At 41.2% G+C, this 19,756-nt stretch overlaps 1 protein-coding gene across 1 annotated transcript in view; it reads left to right on the top strand.

The window, feature by feature from the left end:
- carmil3 (capping protein regulator and myosin 1 linker 3) overlaps nt 1-19,756 on the top strand; it is a 98,504-nt gene that overhangs the window by 36,474 nt on the left and 42,274 nt on the right. Inside the window, exons 12-14 of the mRNA XM_061084852.1 lie at nt 614-700; nt 6,020-6,129; nt 17,709-17,786. Of these exons, the coding sequence (XP_060940835.1) occupies nt 614-700; nt 6,020-6,129; nt 17,709-17,786 (275 nt within the window). The remainder of the gene's footprint in view (nt 1-613; nt 701-6,019; nt 6,130-17,708; nt 17,787-19,756) is intronic.

Consider the following 19,756-nt stretch of genomic DNA (forward strand, 5'->3'; position numbering starts at 1 on the left):
TTTGGCATTCCAATGAATACATTTATTTATGAAGCAGAGCCTTTTGTATTTTCATCATTGGTACAATGTGTTTGATCACATTGTCAAACTGCCACTAAATGTTATGTAATCCAGCATGACATTTAGTAGGTATTCATATGGGATTGTCTCTGCACCTAGTATGTGGGAGAGAGTGATCTCTGAGGTATGTTGGTGTGAAGTTCCTCTAGCTGCACTGTACTTGTGGGTTTAAGAATATACAGTGTTTGAGTATGAATTGGAAATAGAATACATTTTTTATGTTATGCAGCAAAACTGTGCGTGGGCTAACTTTACTGTCCTCGTCCTGACTCCTCAGGAGGTGGTGTGTGTAGGAATTTACACAGTGATTTTCATTATAGATTAATCTGTCGCTATAGCATATTCCTTTGCTTTATTGATTTATTAAAGAAGCTTGCATTCTTCAAAATAACAGAAAACCAGAATGGCCCTAAGCCAAGACCCAACAGTCCCCTTGAATTAAATCACGCTGCACCAAATTTCACACAGTCATATCTTTGGCGATCTTATCGTGATTATCACCTTTCCTCTCTTTGTTTACGCTCCTCTTTTTGTCTCCTCTCTCCTTTACCAGGAGTCTCCAACCTGATTCAACAGGTATGTCGCCTCAACAAGGGACTGCGCCTCCTCAACCTCTCCAAGACCACCCTGTCCTCCAAAGGTAGGATTGCTCCTCTGATGAGAAACAGCGGACCCTAGTGGCTGACACTGCACTCAACCCTATGCTCTTATTAAACATAAATGGATGTCAAAAATTTTGCAGATGGTTTAAAAGCTTTTGATAAAATGTTTGCTTGAACCCAGGTTCTTCAGTCGCGTGTGACAAACCGTAATACTGCTGTTTTATTTGGGCTGAGATTTACCGACAACAAAAATGAGGGATGCACGAGAGTATGATCCATCCACCAAATGATATTCAGGCCTAAGCATAAGTGGTTTATCTGTTTTTCCCCTAAAATCCTGCGAAGGCATTAGAGCAGTGTCCCAGTTCTATCTCTTTCATCCCCAACGATACAGCCATCCTCGAGTATTACAGCAGATCTAACAGATAACACTGATGCTGACATAAATCCATTCATTAAGAGCCTGGACATGATGGTGTTTTTAGGATTATCGAATATTTCAAAGCATTTTTGATCTTTTTAGCATCAAAAGGTAGTGATTTTTAAATGAAGCTATACTGAATTATGTTATGTTATTGTGTTATATTTATATGCATATTTTACTCTTTGCTGAGTTGGTCTTACTGAGGTTTACCAAGCCAACTATGTGCGACTTTGTAAGGAATATTATGATGTGGAAGATTGAATTTGTGTGACAGAAGGTCAAATTAGCTGTAATTGCAAAAATAAGCTAAAAAACAATCAAAGTAAATATCCTGTAACTGGGTTGATAATCTGTGGCCATTTTGCTGAACATGGTCAATCACTTTATAAAGACAGAGTAGAGACATTTATTAAATCTTATGATTTAGGCACACACACACACACACACACACACACACACACACACACACACACACACACACACACACACACACACACACACACACACACACACACACAGACTCTGCTCTTCATCTCTCTCTCTCTCTCTCTCTTTATTAGTTCAGCCTGTCTCTCGCACCAACACATGCACTCAAACAAACTCAAACAGTGTCATTTGACACGTTTGAATACACACAGAGTATAAACAACAGAATCTTTAAACTAAGTCGATGTTTGGAGAGCCGGAGTGGATGGCGGGCCGCTTGGTTTGGCTCGTTTCGGTTGGCAGTGCGCAGTGCAAATTCTAGAGACACAGAGAGGAGCAGTACATTACTGACAGAGCTGCAAAACTGTAAAAATATTACATTTGTCCAAACGTATGAAAAGATAAAATACAAAATAAACACTGTAAGCAGATCACCTGATCACCATATCCAAAATTATTTAAACAGCATTTGTATAGGAACCATTCTGTCTGAAGCTTTTTGATCCATATAAACAGTTGATCACTATTTCCGCTATGGCTACATCCAGTTTCCACTGTATTTGAATTAATTCAGTTTTAAATGTTACATTAACTTCAATACACACCTTAACAGTACATACACACGTGCAGAAAGATGTTAGTAGTATCTGAATGTTGTTAACTCAATGGTACTATTTTAACAATTCTAAGACATGACTTGATCTGCTTCTCTTTACGGGTCAGGTTGAAAACATAAAACCTTTGTATCGCAACTCACCTGCTTTGTACTGCTCTCTGTGTGTGCATGAATGAGCATGTGCTGAATGCATTTATAAGTGTATTTGTGGTATTCAGAATCAGTGTGTTCAGAAAGCACTCAGACCTTTTTATGTGTTAGCCTTATAATATAAAATAGTTGAACTCCCCTTTCACTCATTGATCCACTCTTGGTGCATTATGACCAGTGTTGGGAGTAACGGCGTTTAAGTATAACGGCGTTACTAACGGAGTTCTTTTTCAGTAACGGAGTAATCTAATTAATTACTTTTGTCATCGTTACAACGCCGTTATCGTTATTGATAATGTAAAGTGGCGCGTTACTACAATTTGGTTGAATGAAGCGGTCAGTCGGCGATCTCAACCGGCAGCGACTCCGCAGTCACCGACCGGCCAGGGCTTACTCAGTCTCTCTCAGAGGTCCGCTCCTTAGTTTCGAGGGTTTCCACTGCCTCTCTTTCACTTCCTCCGCTATAGTGGTCACGCTGTTTTGCCGGCTTCCTCCGCACTTCCGCTTTCTCCTGTCCATTTTCGGCTGTCAAACAACACTCTGGGGGGGGGGGGGGGTCTCTCGATCCGTTACAATATTACACCCCAGCTGCGTGGAGAGAGCTGTCTCACTGCACCCTCTGACTACAGCTCAAGACAGCGACAATGGCGACGAGCCAGGGAAATTCAAAAGTAGCGTTCAATAACTGGAAGTACCGGCACTACTTCTCACACTACTTAATGGCCAGATTTTCCTTTGTTTCTTTTTACCCAAGTTTACATTTGCACTTGAATTTTATTTTCAATATTTATTTTTATATGTTTTAATTCTATGCATCATATGGCAGGCTGCAATCTATTGAGTTCAAATAAATACCAAATGTTCTAAAATACTGTATATAGTGTTTTTATTCTTCAATCAGTTAATATAAACATCTTTGACGTTAAAGAGGTTACAGAACGTAACAGCGTTATAAAACATGAAAAATAACGCCACAGTTACTTTGCTGAGTAACTAATTACTCTAACAATGTGGTAACTGAGTTACTAACTCAATTACTTTTTGGGAGAAGTAATTTGTAACTGTAACTAATTACTTTTTAGAAGTAACTTGACCAACACTGATTATGACAAAGTGAAACCTTAATTTTTAAAGGAAAGAAAGTGAATTATCACTTAAATATTCAGTCCCTTTTGCTGTGACACTTGAACGTTGGCTCACACTTTTTTCTTTTTTTGAGATGTTTCTATACCTTGGTTTGAATGATAGCTGTGATAAATTCAAAAGATTGGACATGACCTCGAATGGTTTACATCTATCTTTATTAGCCCTCAAAAAATGCATATCAAAAGAAAAATAAAGCCAAGAGTTAGAGAGAACCAAGAGAAAGTGTCTGTAGAGCTGAGAGACAGGACTGCCTCGAGGCACAGATCTGAAGGCTACAGAAAATGTTGCTGCATTGAAAACTCCCGAGAGCCACCGTGGCCTCCATAATTCTTACATGGAAAAAGCCAAAACAGTCTGGAAACTTTCTAGAGTTCACCGTTTATGGTTTAATATTTCTCTTGATATACATTCAAACACAGACTAATTACAATTCCATGCCTTTTGCTTATACAGACTTGTCACCCCAAGTACTTATGAGGTCTAACTACCAGCTGTCCCTCCACATCCTACCTCGGTCGCAGCTGTGTTCCATGTTTGTTGTGTCTCCCTCCCGCCCCTTCTCCTGAGCTAAAGGATAAGGGATTTTGATCTAGAGTGACATAAAAGCTGCATTGGATTTTGATACCGGTCACATGTCGGTTCAGACTGAGGTCGCATTTCAAAAAATCGGTCACCAATTATTAAAGTGTCTAACATCTGATTTGAAAAATTCAGATTCCATGCGATTTGTGCTGTTCACACGGGGCCGTTTTGTGCAGAGATAAAAAAAACTTCCAGAAAGACAAGAATCACCACTCTAGTATTACCTCTTAAAAAAACCACCTGAAGTCTGAGAAACAAGATTTCTTGTCTGATCAAACCAAGATTGAGTTGTTTGGCCCCAGTTATAAGCATCATGTCCTGAGGGAAAAAGAAACCCGGAACTTCCTAGATCCTGGAAAGACCTGGTAATGTCCATCCACAGACAATACCATAAAAACTGACGGATAAGGCCAGAATACTTTCGTCAGTGTGATATTTCTGTTTTCTCCTAACACATTTGTAAAGAAAATCTAATTAAAATGTTCCTTTGTCTTAGTGGGGTATTGAATGTAGACTGATGAGGGGGAATTTAATTTATAAGATGTTATCATATTGCCTCATTTATGCTGCCTTTACGTAAGAAAAGAGATTTGCCGGAATTGTAACCCTAACCCTTACGTTGAGTGTATATGAACCTTAAAGGGATAGTTCACCCAAATATTACAATTCACTCATTATCTTCACACACCTATGCAGGTGGAGGGGTGGGTGAATTGTTTGAGTCCACAAAACACTTCTGAAGTTTCTGGGGGAAAACACGTAAAAAAAAACGACAGAAAAAAATGAATGTCAGGGTTTTCTGACACTTTGATAACACCACACCAGCAGTATGGAGGCATGTTATGTTTTTTACCTCTGAAGATAGGTCACTAATATCTTGAGTTGTATTGGATTCGCCTGCTACACTGTTTGCCCCTGATACTGTGTTTTGTGGACTCAAACACTTCACCCACCCCTCCATCGTCGGCATGGTGATGAGTAGATAATGAGCGAATTATCATTTTTGGGTAAACTATCCCTTCCAGGCTGCTACATAACAAAATGTGTGTAGTGGATAATGGACATAAGACAAAGGCTTTCGTACCCAGATCACTTAGATTATAAATGGGGAAATCACGCTTGTGATTTTTTTTTTCTAAATAGACACCGTGATTCAGCGTGAATGGACTGATGGAGCTGACCTTGAACGTCAGGTGCTGAGATGACTTTGCAAGGGCTCTTGATTTTTTTGTTGAATATTTACAGACACTTGCGCCTTCCCTCTCCTTCTTCTGTCTCTAAAACACTCACACACCTAGGTTATGCACCTCTCTGAGATGTGATCAGACAGATTCATCACGCATGCTTTCACACCCTTGCTCCCACACACACGCACCCACACGTGATGGTGTCGCACAGGTCCGATGACTTCTAGAGGTCTCCTCTTGCAGCATAATTGAGCAGCTGATGGGTAAATGGAGGGGGGGGGGGGGGTTAGACGCCCTTTCCCCTCTTCCCCTCATTTCCCTCCTGATCGCTACAAATTGGGGGATGAATAGTTTGTCTTCAGAGTAGCACATGCAGTCGCTGGCTTCTAACAGAAACACTCCCCAGCAGGAGATACATTAGAATGAATCTCACACAAGGAGTAACAATGCTTGTAGATTTTCTTCTTATTTGTTGCATTTGCTGTTTTTTTCTCCCGTGTAGTTATTGAATTTATATTTAATCCTCGACTTGCCTCGGTGTTCTGTGCTTTGCTTCAGTGTTTGGAGGTTGAGGAATTGAATGAGGGGCTCAGGCATGTGGGTGTAATTGTAGTGATCTGATCTGAGAGAATGAGTTTCTTTGTTTTTTTGTTTTCAGGGTGCACTTACCTTTTTTTGCTTTACCCTCTTCCATCATGTACCGTTTTATTTATCAGTTGCTTCTAAGTTGTTTTGGCTGATTATAAGGTGGTTAAATGATTCATGAGTGCATTAAACTTGGAATCCTCGCTTCATTTTTTCTCCTTGTCTGTCCCCTCTCCATCAGGTGTTGTTTCTCTGTCTCAGGCGTTGTGTTCCAGCGACGACTACTCCAATTCTCTGCTGCATCTGGACCTGAGCAAAAACCCTGGGGTTCTGTCTGGAGAGGACGCCACAGTGAGGGACACACACTCACAGACACTTTCACTGGCCATGAAGGAATTTTGGTTTACTGAAGCAGTTTGCAGACATGAACTCAAAATGTCTGGACCCAGGTTTTTAGGTGTTGAACACAGCTAGAGATTGTTTGGGTCAGGCATTATCTGGAGAACGTCTGGAACATGGGCAGAATAAGCAATTGGCAGGTTATGACGTTTAAATTCTGTTGGGAAAGAAAGCCGGCCCATTTCATTAAAAGCTCTCAGATCTTGGTCTTTTCAAGTTGACATCTTCGTCTCTGTATGTGCGTTGCTCCTTTTATCATCCAATTTATATTCTTTGTGTATTTCAATTTTGCATCTGTCACTTATTAGAAACATCGTAAACACACTGACTGGCTCGCTTCGGATTTACATTGACATTTTCCTGCTGTATATTCTCATTCTCATTCTCAAGAGAACTCCAGAAATTTAATTTCAGGAGTTCAGTTATGTCTGAAATCAGATGGTGATCAGATCAAGTGTTTCTGCTTCCACCTGTTTTATGCTTCTGTAATCTTCACATTCAGATATATACTGTGAATGCATCATCTCTTTTTCTACATGGTTTTAGTGTGATTGGTGCTTTTTGTATTGCATAAGGTTGTTACATCATCTTCTTCTGTACTGTCACCACCAGCTGTTTATCACAGTGGATAGAAAAATGCCTGAATTTATCTTTTTTTAAAAAATTGGTTTAAAACAGTCGTTCTTAACCTTATTGGAGGTACTGAACCCTGCAAGCTTCATCAGTGCATTCACCGAACCCTTCGACATTGGACAAATAAAATATTATTTCTTCAAAACATAGGTATATATTTTGTTAGTGCACAAAATTAACCATGCATCAAGTGCACACAAAATCACGGTGTTCAAAGAACAAAACCAACAAACAGGAATTTCACACAAAAACATAACTAATATAATAAATAATATTTATTGCAAATCAATGTGATTTTTGCTGTTGCCTTTCAGATACAGCTTCAGAAATGCGCGGCTTCACTTTGGCAAGTGCGACTCTCATATCATTTTCACAACAAAGTCTGTTCCTTTTCTTAATTTTCATGTCTACCATCCTCGAAAAGTATTGCACGCAAAAATAAGTTGTAACAAACGGTGTGAGTATCTCAAGGGTCACCAAAACGTTGAGAGCGTTGTTGTTCTGAAGAGTTGCTGTTGAAGCTGGCTCTGCTGAATGACGTACAATCACAACAGCCACAAGTCGACTACTGAGCGCATCAAGTTCCCTGCAGCACAGATATCAAAGCTAAGCAATGTGGCGTGATCAGCTGCAGCCAATGACGGCCAAGCGGAGGGGGACTTCACGAATAATACGAGTGGGCTGAATTTCTTTTGTCTAACTAATTTTTACTAAGCAACAAAATATTTGTAATCTGACACGGCGAAGAAAAATTGTGTGTTGCCAAATTGTCTTCAGCCAATTTTTTGACGGCCGACAAAAACGTCCAGATATTGCCAGTGTGAACCTGGCTATCCTGTGTGTGTCTTGACCCCTGCCGAGCCCCCGAGAGTGACTCACCGAACCCCTGGGGTTCGATCGAACCCAGGTTAAGAACCACTGGTTTAAAACATGTCCTACAATGGAGAACCTTTAATGTCAGGGTGAAAACTGAAATTGTCAAAGCGAATGGAATATTTTTTCAATTTCAAGTATTTACTCGTTTCCCTCTTTGTGGAACAGCTCCAGCTCTGTGAGGCTGCTCGGGGATTGTGAGTGAACAGGATGTTTAAATTCAGCCAAGAATTGTGAATTGGACTGAGATCTGGACTAAAAAATCTCCAATATATTAATGTTGTTTCTAAGTCCCTTTGTAGCTTTGGCGTCATGTTACTGCTTGTTCCTTGCTGGAAATTTTTTTTTCTCCCAAGTGTTTTTTATCTAGAATCCCTGTATTTCTAAATCTCTATATTTTTGCTGCATTATGTGACCCTCACGATCCATCCATGACCTTGTGCAGAGTCGTAGCCCTAGAGTGTAATTTTGCCACCACCACATATTGAAGCCTCTTCCAGCCGACCTCAATTCCCCATGAGTCTTTGGACAAGCTGTAGCTCAGATATTAGTGCTTCATGTCCCCCCCACATGTGGTAGTTGTGAAAGGTGATGCATGAGTTCAGCTGTCGTTTGTCCACAGTCTCTGAAGCATCACACTCCTTCAGAGGTGTGATGGGTCTCCTGGCAGCCGCCCTCCCTCACTCGTCTCCGTGTGCGGTCACTCGGCTTTTAATGATGGCCTACTCTATATGCGGATTTACTGTGCCGCATGCTTTTTTATCTCTTAATGATCGATTTAACTGGACTCGAAGGGGTGTTCAATATGAAATGGTCTCATAAGCATCATCTGCCTTGTGGTTTTCACTCAGCTTTTTGTGGAGTTCCTCTGTTATTATACAGGGTTCAGTCACCTGGCATAAAAAAGTATTTAATGTGTTAAATTATTATAATAAATATGTTTTGGTAGATCTTAATTATGTTAACATACATTCCAAACCTCTTCCCTTATTATTCTCCATCTACAGTTATGAGAAACTAAAAGTAATGGTTGGTAAAATGTGTTATTGTCTTAAAAGGTCTTAAAACGTATTGACACCTGCAGAGACCCTCTTGCCACAAAACAGACTCGCAACATATCAGATGTACCAGATGCAGATGTATATATTATACAGTCAGCTGAAAACACGACTGACCTCCGCACAATTATCGGCAGAAATTGTGAGGGGGTGAAAAATTCCACATTTTATAGAATTGTTAAGCAATGAATATAAAATATATAATCATACATACTGAATCATTTCACTTTGTTTGTTTGTTTTCTGTTGTTCCATGGAAGAAATCTACATATAATCTGCTCAGATTAATTTATGTAAAAAAATATGAAAAAACATGAAAACATCATATGCAGATAGATACTTTATTTGAATGTATATGATAGATGGATATATAGAGATAGATAGATAGATGGATGGATGATTGTTGCCATCTGCAGTGCACTGGTATGAGACAGTATGGATATATTTAGACATATAACATAGTCTGTGCAGTTCAGAATTCTTGCACAAATCCAGGGAAGTATTGCACCAAAGACATTTAAATATTGCACAAAAGAGAAAACTGTGTGGAGGTACGTGTGTGCAGTGAGGTGGTACATATCCATTTTGTGAGAGTGGGGGTGTGAGGTATAATCCAATGTATCGGTAGATACATATTTTGCTAAGGCTTTAGGCACAAGAATTTACATAATCCAGTGTATAGTTTTTATTTATCACTTATCTTCATACAAAATGCAGGAAACGAGAAAAAAAAATAAAAACGTAATACTCCATCATGTCTCTATGATGTAGAGATCAGTGCTCTGTGGGAACCAGACCATCTGTCGCAGGACTCCTTGTTTGTGACTCCCTCCCAAGCACAGTCAGACAGCAAATGGTTTTCTTCTACGGGTCTTTAATGAAGACTTGTTCTCCACATCAAACCGTGAAAACTGGGTAATACACGGTAACAAACACATAACATACAACGTTAGACAGTTAACAACACAGTATCAATGATTACAATCAAACTTAAAGTAAATGACAAACAGACAAAAATACCTCGTTGGCTGCATGCACTGAAAAGGAATCTTCTTAACTTCTAAGAAGTCTTAAACATGTGTGGGACCACCTCAGCTTGCTTCCCTGTGTGTCACCACCTCTGCTTCCTTCTCTGGCTCTCTCCCTCTCCCAGGAAGCTCCGCCTCTTACAAGCAGCTCAGCCAAGGCTTCAAAATAAAAGCCTTTACTCTAATGTCACAATAATGCTATATACAAGAAACAAAATAAACATTAGAAAACCTTTACAACATAAAGCAATACAGTGGCAACAGTTACACTCCCACCAAATCACAAAACCTTACTCTGAGATTTCCTCATACATACTGACTGTTGCAGTTAAAGTCTTTGACCTTAAAACATTACACATCTGACATTAACCATTACATATGGAATGCAAAGATAAAACATTAAACTTCTTCCATAGAATGAAGATAAACATTAGACATATTAAACTGGGTCTGCTTCAAGCAGAGTAACCAACTTATGTACAGGTCTTTCCAAGAAAACTGTCTTAGTAGTGGATTTACCCTTTTCGTTAAATGTGGTGTCACTAACTAACAAACTGACCTTTCTCACCCTGTCATCTGACCCTGGATAAACTGCTGTTATTCTGGCCAGCTTCCATTCATTACGTGGGGCTTGATCATCCTTTAAAAGCACAATGTCGTTTACTTTTAGGTTTCTTCTGTTCTTCTGCCACTTTTGTCTTGGTTGTAAACTCAAAAGATATTCTTTTCTCCATCGAATCCAAAATTCATTGGCTAGATATTGAACTCGACGCCACCTCTTTTGAAGATAAAGATCTTCCTTGATAAACTGTCCAGGTGGGGGAAGAATGATGGTGGACTTCATTGTAAGAATATGATTTGGAGTCAAAGGTTCAGGTGAGGATGGGTCATTCAAGTGTTCAACGGTAAGTGGTCTGCTATTAATGATCGCCATCACTTCATATAGAAAAGTTCTGAGAGATGAGCTATCAACTCTTTGTGCTGACTGGTCAAGAATGGCAGTGAGAACACTTCTTATAGTTCTAATTTGCCTCTCCCAGACGCCACCCATATGACTTGCCGCTGGAGGATTCATCAGAAATTCACATCCTAGAGCCTTTACTCTGTCTTCATCCATTCCTTTCATGAGTTCTGCAAACTCTCTTCTTGCACCAATGAAATTGGTTCCTTGGTCACTTCGAAGTTGACGAACATTTCCTCTTATAGCAATGAATGCTCTTAAGGCATTTATGAACGCATCAGTCGTCATGTCATCAAGCATCTCTATATGTATAGCTCTTGAACATAGACAGGTAAGTAAAAGTCCATACCTTTTAATGTCTTTTCTTCCTTCTTTAACATGGATTGGACCAAAGCAGTCGATGCCAGTGTAGGTGAACGGAGGACTTGTTTCCATTCTATCTTCAGGTAAGTTACCCATTTTCTGTTCTTCAGTACATCTTCTGTACTTTCGACACTTGACACATTTGAAGATGTGTGACGACACTGCACTGCTGCATCCCAGGATCCACAATCCATTAGCTCGCAGTTCGTTAACAGTCATTCCACGTCCCTGATGATGAACTCTTTCATGGAAGTGCTTGATAATTAAGTCTGATATGTGACTGTTTCTTGGAAGTATTGCTGGATGCTTCACATATGGGTGTAACGTAGCTTGACTTAAACGTCCTCCCACTCTTAGGATCCCTTCTTCATCCAAAAATGGACATAACTTGTACAGCTTGCTGTGCTTTGTCTTACAGATCACTTTCTTCACTTTCAAGCTCTTTATCTCATCTGGGAACGCTTCTTCTTGGACCAACTTAATGATAGCAATTTCTGCTTCTTTCCTTTCTTCCAAGCTTGTACTTTCATTGGTTCTTTGCTTGTCAGCTTTGTGTTCTTTAACTCGTCGTTTCAATCTGGCAACTGCTTGCACTACCCTTGACCAGTCAGAAAACTTCTCAAGGCGGTCTAAAAATGATCTGTTTTCCCTTGCCTTAGTACTCAACACAAGAGCCTTGCGGAGCTCAGGATCATCTTCCTTAACTTCTTCCACCTTGCGCGCTCTGTCAGTAGGTCCTTTTGCCAAAGAAACTTCGGTCCGCTGAACCAATTGGAGTTCTTGAGTTGCTCTGCAGTCAATCCTCGGGACGCATGGTCGGCCGGATTATCCTCAGATGCAACGTGGAACCATTGTTCAGGCTTTGTACTTGACTTGATTCTTTGTATGCGGTTGGCTACAAACACTTGAAATCTTCTTGCATCGTTGTTTATGTAGCCGAGGACTACTGTAGAGTCCGTCCAAAAGTATTCTTGCAGGTCTTGGATTTCCAATTTATTGCGGAGCATGTCACTGGTGCGGACTGCAACTACTGCTGCACTGAGCTCCAGTCTTGGTATTGTTGTCACTTTGGTTGGTGAGACTCTTGATTTTCCCATTAATAGCGAGCAATGGACATCGTTGGACTCATTGATGACTCGCAGGTAAGTACACTCACCATATCCAGAGGTGCTTGCATCGGAAAAATTATGAAGTTCATAACTCTTAATGTTGCCAAAACTTGAAGGTAAGTAGCATCTTTTGATTTCCATTTCAGCTAGATTGGGTAGGTCTCTGATCCAGGACTCCCACTGGGGCTTTAGGTTTGCTGGAATTTCATCATCCCAGCCAATCTTTTCTCTGCACATTTGTTGAAGAATTTGTTTCCCAACAAGGACAAAAGGTGCCATGAATTCCAATGGATCATACACCGAGGCTACTGTAGAGAGCACACCTCTTCTGGTCAGTGGATTGGACTTTACTTGAACTCTGAATCTGAATGAATCAGAAGTGATGCACCATTCAACTCCAAGCACTCTCTCCATATGAGGTAAGCTCAAGGCCATGTCTTGCTCTTTAATTGTGGCACGTTCTTCTTCTGGGATGGATGCCATCACATTCTCGTCATTGGAGACAAACTTGTGGAGTCTTAGCTTGCCAGCGGAGCAAAGTTCTCTTGATTCCTTGACGAGCTGGATGGCTTCCCTCACAGTATGAACACTTGCCAGCCCATCGTCTACGTAGAAATTTCTTTGTATGAAGTGGATCGTGTCTTCACTGTACAAACCCTGCCCTTGTGCCGCCAGATGTTTCAGGCCAAAGTTGGCACAGCCGGGAGACGAAGCCGCTCCAAACAGATGGACTTTCATTCTGTAGGTTGAGGGTGTGGTTTCCAGATTGCCATACTCCCACCATAGGAATCGTAAGTAATCCTGGTCTTCTTTTTTCACATGAAACTGATGGAACATCCTTTCAATGTCACACATCACTGCGATGGAGCCTTTTCGGAATCTACACAGGACACCCACTAACATGTTTGTCAGGTCAGGTCCGGTGAGTAGATGATCGTTAAGAGATGTTTCTTGAAATTTGGCAGAACAGTCAAATACCACGCGAATTTTCCCTGGTTTTTGCAGATGATAAACTCCATGGTGTGGAATATACCAAGCCGGGCTGTGGTCAATTTCCTCTTCAGGGACTTTCTCTGCATCGCCACATGAAATGATGTCGTTCATGAAGTTCACGTAATCTTTGTAGTATGCTTCATTCTTGTTTAGCCTCTTTTGAAGACAATTAAGACGATGTGTTGCACATATCTTGTTGTTCGGTAGTTTTGGTCTTTCCTGTTTGAACGGTAATGGCATTTCGTAGTGCCCATCATCCTTTTGTGTGATGTTTTCTCTTATCATTGACAGGAACTTGAGATCATCTTGAGACACAGGATCCTCTTCTCCAACTCTTTCTGAGAAGTCTGATTCAAGGACCTTAAGGATGTCTGAGGGGGTGATTTCTTTGACTTTGGTTCTATTCACATAGTGTACTTCACTTTTCAGACTGACTGAGGGGTTAACTCCTGGTGTCACTTGCCTCACTACTATGCGATGGCTGATTCCGATAGCATCTCCATAATCTACACAGGCATTCCCATGGCCGACAATGCTCCACCCAAGGTCTGTGCGCTGTGCATAGGGTTCATTTTCTTCGCCAGACACAACTTCTCGTGGGAGTAAGGCTTGCGAGCAGTTGTACCCAATGAGCAGACCTACTTCACAGTCTTGTAAAGGTGCCACATTATCTTGGAGGTGTTCTAGATGGGACCAAGCTTTGGCAGTTTTAGCTGTTGGAATGTGAGTTCTGTTGGCGGGAATAAAGTCACGTGTGTAGGTTGGTGGTAAATAGACCTTCTTGTTGGAGTAAAAGCCACGGACTTGAAGGTTGTTTACTCTCTGAGAGCTTACCAGTGTTGTTCTTGAAGTCATAGTAGAGAGTTTTAACTTGACTTGCTCTTTGTCGGCCTCCAAAGCATTAGCTACTTCACTGAGAACAAAGGTCGTGTCACTTTGTGAATCCAAAAGAGCGTATGTAAGTACTTCTTTTGATGGTTGAGCGGCAGATGACAGCCAGACAGGAATTATTGCAGATGTTTGTTTCTTAGTATCCTCAAGGATTACTCTATTTGAAGTAGCTACTGCAATTGTTTCACGTTGTGTTGCTTGGGGCCTTTCCCTACTCCATTCCTGCCTTGTAGTTGACCTGTCTTGACTTGGACTTTGTGTGACTTGTGGTGCTCTTTGTTGGCTTTTGTCTCTCTCTTCATGCAGACAAGTAGGATGGCGCCTGTTGCATGTGTCGCAAACGCTCCTTTTGTTGCAACTCTTTGAGAGGTGACCGGGCCTAAGGCAACCGAAGCACAGCCTTTCAGCTTGGACAAACTTGACTCTATCTGAGACGGCCTTTTCCACAAACTTCCTGCATTTGAGCAAAGTGTGCCCAGTTTTCTTACAGAAAGTGCAGCTTTTCACACTGTCTTCATTGGAGCTTGTAGTCAGTGTCTTTGCGTTAACACTTTGATATCTTTGTTGTTTTGGCTTTTCAATTTCACCTTGTTTCAGTGACTGCAATGATGTAAGTGGGTTACAAGCAATTTTCACTTCTCTTATCAGAAATTTGACAAACTGACTAAAGGAGGGGAACTCGCTGCTTTTCTCTTCAGCTTCTATGACTTTCCGATTCCATCTTGCAGTTAGCCAGTCAGGTAACTTTAACAGTATTTTTCTGTTTTCATTGCAGTCGTTTAGAATCTCCAATGCTTTGATGTGGACCATTGCGGCCTCGCAACTTCTGAGAAAATCAACAAACTCTCTGAGCTCAAAGCTCTCCCTAGTGCCGATCCTGGGCCATGCTTGGAGTTTGTCTCTGTATGCCTTTGCAACTGTAAATGGGTTTCCATATCTTTCCTCCAAAATCTCCCATGCAGACACATAGGCAGATTCAGTCCCAAGTAGGAAATAGCCATCCAGTGCACTCTTGGCTTGTCCACTTACATATCTACGGAGGTAGTATATCTTCTCCTTATCTTGAATATTCTTCTGGTCTATCAGAGTTTGGAAGGAAAGCTTCCAGTCACTGTATTTCAATGGATTGCCACTGAATACTGAAGGTTCAGGAACTGGGATTCTGTTGGCACTTAAAGCATCTGCCAGGACCTTGACAAGCTCTGTTGTGCTTTCACTTGTGGAGGTTGTGACGGCTTGAGGGGCAGGAAACACAGGCAGGGACAGGTGTCTTGTGGGGCTCCACAGCTGGTTATCTGCAACCAACCCATGGCCTAGGATGTCTTTTGGTTCTTGGTTGTACACCTGCATTCTCGCTCTTGCTGCACTGAGCTCCTTCATGGCCTCCAAATGCTGTATTCTTCTCCGTCTTTCCTCAAGAGTTCTTTGCATAGCTGTGTGCTCTTCTTCCAGTTCAGCTTTCATTTTTGCGTCCTCGTCTTCTCTCTTTATTCTTCTCTTCACCTCTTCTGCTTCTTGCTCTAATCTACGCTTTAGAGCGGCAACCTCTTGAGCAGCAATCTTCTTTTTAACCTCTGCTTCCAGGCGCTGTATTTCCAATTGTTCTCTTTCTTGTTCTTGCAACACTTCCAGAACAGCTTGGCTTGCAGCAGCGTCGGCGGCAGCTTCTTGATGTTTCACAGAAGACCTGTTTGAATGCTCTGAGGCGCTCTTTGAGATAGAGGAGCTGCTTCTTGATTCACTCGTGCTTGAGTTCCAAAGAGAGCTTGCATTTGGCCAATCTTGTTCTTCTCTCTCTGGCGTCTTCCCACTCAGACGACTTGAGGCTTTGGACACGACGAAGTTAGAAATCTCTACACACCGATCCACTCTTCGACGCATGTCATGGTCTGGTGTTGTGACTCCGCGCAGCTCTTCATAAACACTCTGGACGTCTGCACAAAGGCCTCTGGTGTCACCGATGATATCATGAAGCAGACTGTCTGCTAATGGCTCTGATGATTGTGATAATGGCTGCTTAGCGGATTTAACTTGTGTTCTCCATTTTCGATAAATGTAGTTAAATCTTTGTTGCAGTAGTTTAATTTTATCGTCTTGCATTTCTTTGTCTTTCTCTGTTAGATTACGGATCCGTTCACTGCGTCTTGGCTGAGGCACTTCCTCTGGTTGGGCTTCAGTGTCTCTAACTTGATCTTCAGCCAGCTCATTTTCACTATCCCTAACATTATCCCTTACCTGGGTTAAGGACTGACTAGGCTCTGCCATTATTGAAGGGTCTTGAATAGCTTACCCTAGCTTACGTGTAAATTGTAAATAAAAGAACTCTGGAGTATAATAAATGTCTGGATGAATTACTAAAGCTTACTCAAATCTGTATTAAATTTGTGTATCTGCAGTGTTTTAATATTTAAAATGAAAATATTATCATAAGCTATGATTATCAATAGCAGTAACTGCACTTAGAAGATGTATAAATTAAATCTCGGTTCCCTTGGAACACTTATTGAGAACTTAAACATCAAATGGAAAATAGCCTTCACTTAGTATAACAACAAAACACACTTTAAATTGACTGGCTGTAAAGTAAATGGCAAGATTCAGTTATACTTGTATAATAAGCAAATAAGTTGCATTCATCACTCACACAACAGTTCTTCAATTTTTAGCATACACAGAAACCTTTAAGCAAAACTTTAGCAAAGCCCTCTTCTTAGCCCACTCTTATTAGTGCATAAGTTCTTATGGATTTGCTTTCAAACAATTGCTCAATCAGCATGTGTGTGTGCGTCTTCAACTGTGTGAAAGTCTGTGATTTCGACTCATCTGCACGATTGTTCCAAGCACCGTAGCCACCACGTGGAGATTAGCTCGCCTAGCTTGAGACTTGCTGCTTCGTCCACTTGCGTCGACGAACAGTCCGAGTTTTCACTGTGACTCCCTCCCAAGCACAGTCAGACAGCAAATGGTTTTCTTCTACGGGTCTTTAATGAAGACTTGTTCTCCACATCAAACCGTGAAAACTGGGTAATACACGGTAACAAACACATAACATACAACGTTAGACAGTTAACAACACAGTATCAATGATTACAATCAAACTTAAAGTAAATGACAAACAGACAAAAATACCTCGTTGGCTGCATGCACTGAAAAGGAATCTTCTTAACTTCTAAGAAGTCTTAAACATGTGTGGGACCACCTCAGCTTGCTTCCCTGTGTGTCACCACCTCTGCTTCCTTCTCTGGCTCTCTCCCTCTCCCAGGAAGCTCCGCCTCTTACAAGCAGCTCAGCCAAGGCTTCAAAATAAAAGCCTTTACTCTAATGTCACAATAATGCTATATACAAGAAACAAAATAAACATTAGAAAACCTTTACAACATAAAGCAATACAGTGGCAACAGTTACATTGTTCTTCTTGTCGCTGAAGAAAGTTCTCTATGAATCGGGCTCGTGTGATGCAGGATGAGCTGGGGACTGATCAGACGCCTCCCTGATGGTGTTGCATAATGTAGAGTGAAGAATATAAATATCAAAAAGTGCCTGAAACTTTTGCAAAGTACTGTCTGTAGGTGCATGTCATGTTTTCCTTCTGTAAAACAACGCTCCTGTTTCTCCTGTGCAGAACCTGTACCTGTTCCTGGCGCAGCCCAACTGCCTGGTTCATCTGGACCTGTCTGGGACGGACTGCACCGTGGACTCGGTAAGTACTTGCCGTTTGTTACAGTGGCTATCCTCCCATCTCTGCCTGATCTCATCTTGCAGATGGAATTCAGGCCAAGCACCAGGAAGGGGTACCGTCCTGAATATGAATCACCCACCATGTAAAAACACTGTTGCCTCAGTTGCCTCACGCCCAGTTGTTCTTGGAGCTCTTCCGTGTGCTAATGCCTTTAGTGATGGTAGAAGCTCTTAGAGAGCACTACAATACAGATGTCCGCTTATGAATTATACAAATGATACAGTGTATGAATAGCACACAGGAGCCATTGTTTCATGTACTGGTTCATATCTTTGTCACTTCAGAAGGTTTGAATTTTGTCTGTGTTGTTGCTGCATCTAAATTTAAACAGCGTCTGCCACTGTGACAAAACAGTGTCTCGCCACATTAGCAGAGACGCAACCAGCTGAAGGGATGACAGAGCTTTTCGCTTTCAAGGAGCTCACTGACCCCACTCTTGAATGTGTCTGCCCCTGCTGGTTACTGCTGAGATGACACTTTGCCTGCTTCACTGTGAATATACACAATGACGCTAAGAGTAACATGAAGAAGTAGAGTTTGTGAAAAGTGCAGACTAAATGGAAGGTCAGGGTTTTGGTGTTGGCTGCTTCGTCAGTGTTGCGTTGCTGCTGAGGGCCGAAAGCACAGAAGGGATGTGCAAGTTGGCTAAAACGGTCATAAATATACTTTTTTTCATTTTTTCCTCCTCCGCTAGAGAGAAGTTGGAGATCTACTCTGCTCAGTCTTTTTGAATTGATAGAAATGAAGAATCATCGTCAGGGTTATCTGGAGCAGAGGCTGGCATGTTCCACTGCCATTTCTCTACAGAAGCTCAGAGCAGTCAAAACAAAAACTTGATTCAAAAGATGGTCTTTCAAATTTTTGATTTGGTAGGGAAGCGTGAGGCAAACTTTATTCAGTAAGCTGCAATGTAAAACTTCAGTGCTGGACAACATGATAGAAAAGATATGTATACATTTTAAAAACTGAAGAAATAAATTATTCAAATATTTCAACGTGTCTTCATCACAAGTTGTGTCAAGATTTTCTCAGAATAAATTCAGCAGAACAAAAGTTAAATTTATTTAACTAGAATGGCACTCAGTAGAGCTGCCAAGGCTCAACATTCTCCTTAAGTTCAATCAAGCTCCTACAGATTTTATACACTCATAAATATCAGTTCCCTAAATGTGCCAGTTTTTTCTGAAGGCTTCTGCTCTGACGCATGCTGCATCCTTCTACCAAGTTTTGGGGTTATCCATTCAGTAGTTTTTGTATGATTCTTACAAAGCTTACAATCAATACAACCGAACCAACAGACAAATGGACCTCCTTCTTAGCAGAGGTACAAATCTGGTGCTGCAACCTGCCTCATTCTTTATTGTTGAACAATGTAGGCACTAGTTTGTATGAAAGATAATTTAATAAATAAAGTGCGCTTTTAAAGCTGTCTGTATTAACCACAACGACAAACACACACTGCATGTCTTGAATGCTTCACAAACAAACAGACGCCAGAGAGTGAACTCGCAGCAGAAGGGAATGTTCGGTTTGCATAAGCAGTTGCTGAATAACAGCGTAAACAGTGAGGCTGAATGCTTGTGTACTTACAGTAAAAAGGATTTTGAGAGGAGAAATAAACTTGTAATGGAGCTTTCGTGTCGTTCTTCTGATACTTGATAAAAGGATGTTGAATCCTCTTCTATCAATGGCTCCTCCCTGCACTTTATTCTTTTAACACTGAAAAACTGGGAGCTTGTCGGTTTCATGGAGGAACCCTCCAACCTGTGAAACTACCTCCTCCCTCCTGTTAACGTGGGACACAGAATTTTGAATAGAATTATATGCATGAATGGAAGTCACATCTGCTCAGTGTTATCTGCAAGTTTCCAAACTTTTGTCTTATCTGTTTTTAAAATTCCCTGGAGACGGGGAGAGCGTCTCAGTGACAG

Source organism: Limanda limanda, chromosome 13 (genome assembly GCF_963576545.1).
Source record: "Limanda limanda chromosome 13, fLimLim1.1, whole genome shotgun sequence".
NCBI lineage: Eukaryota > Metazoa > Chordata > Actinopteri > Pleuronectiformes > Pleuronectidae > Limanda > Limanda limanda.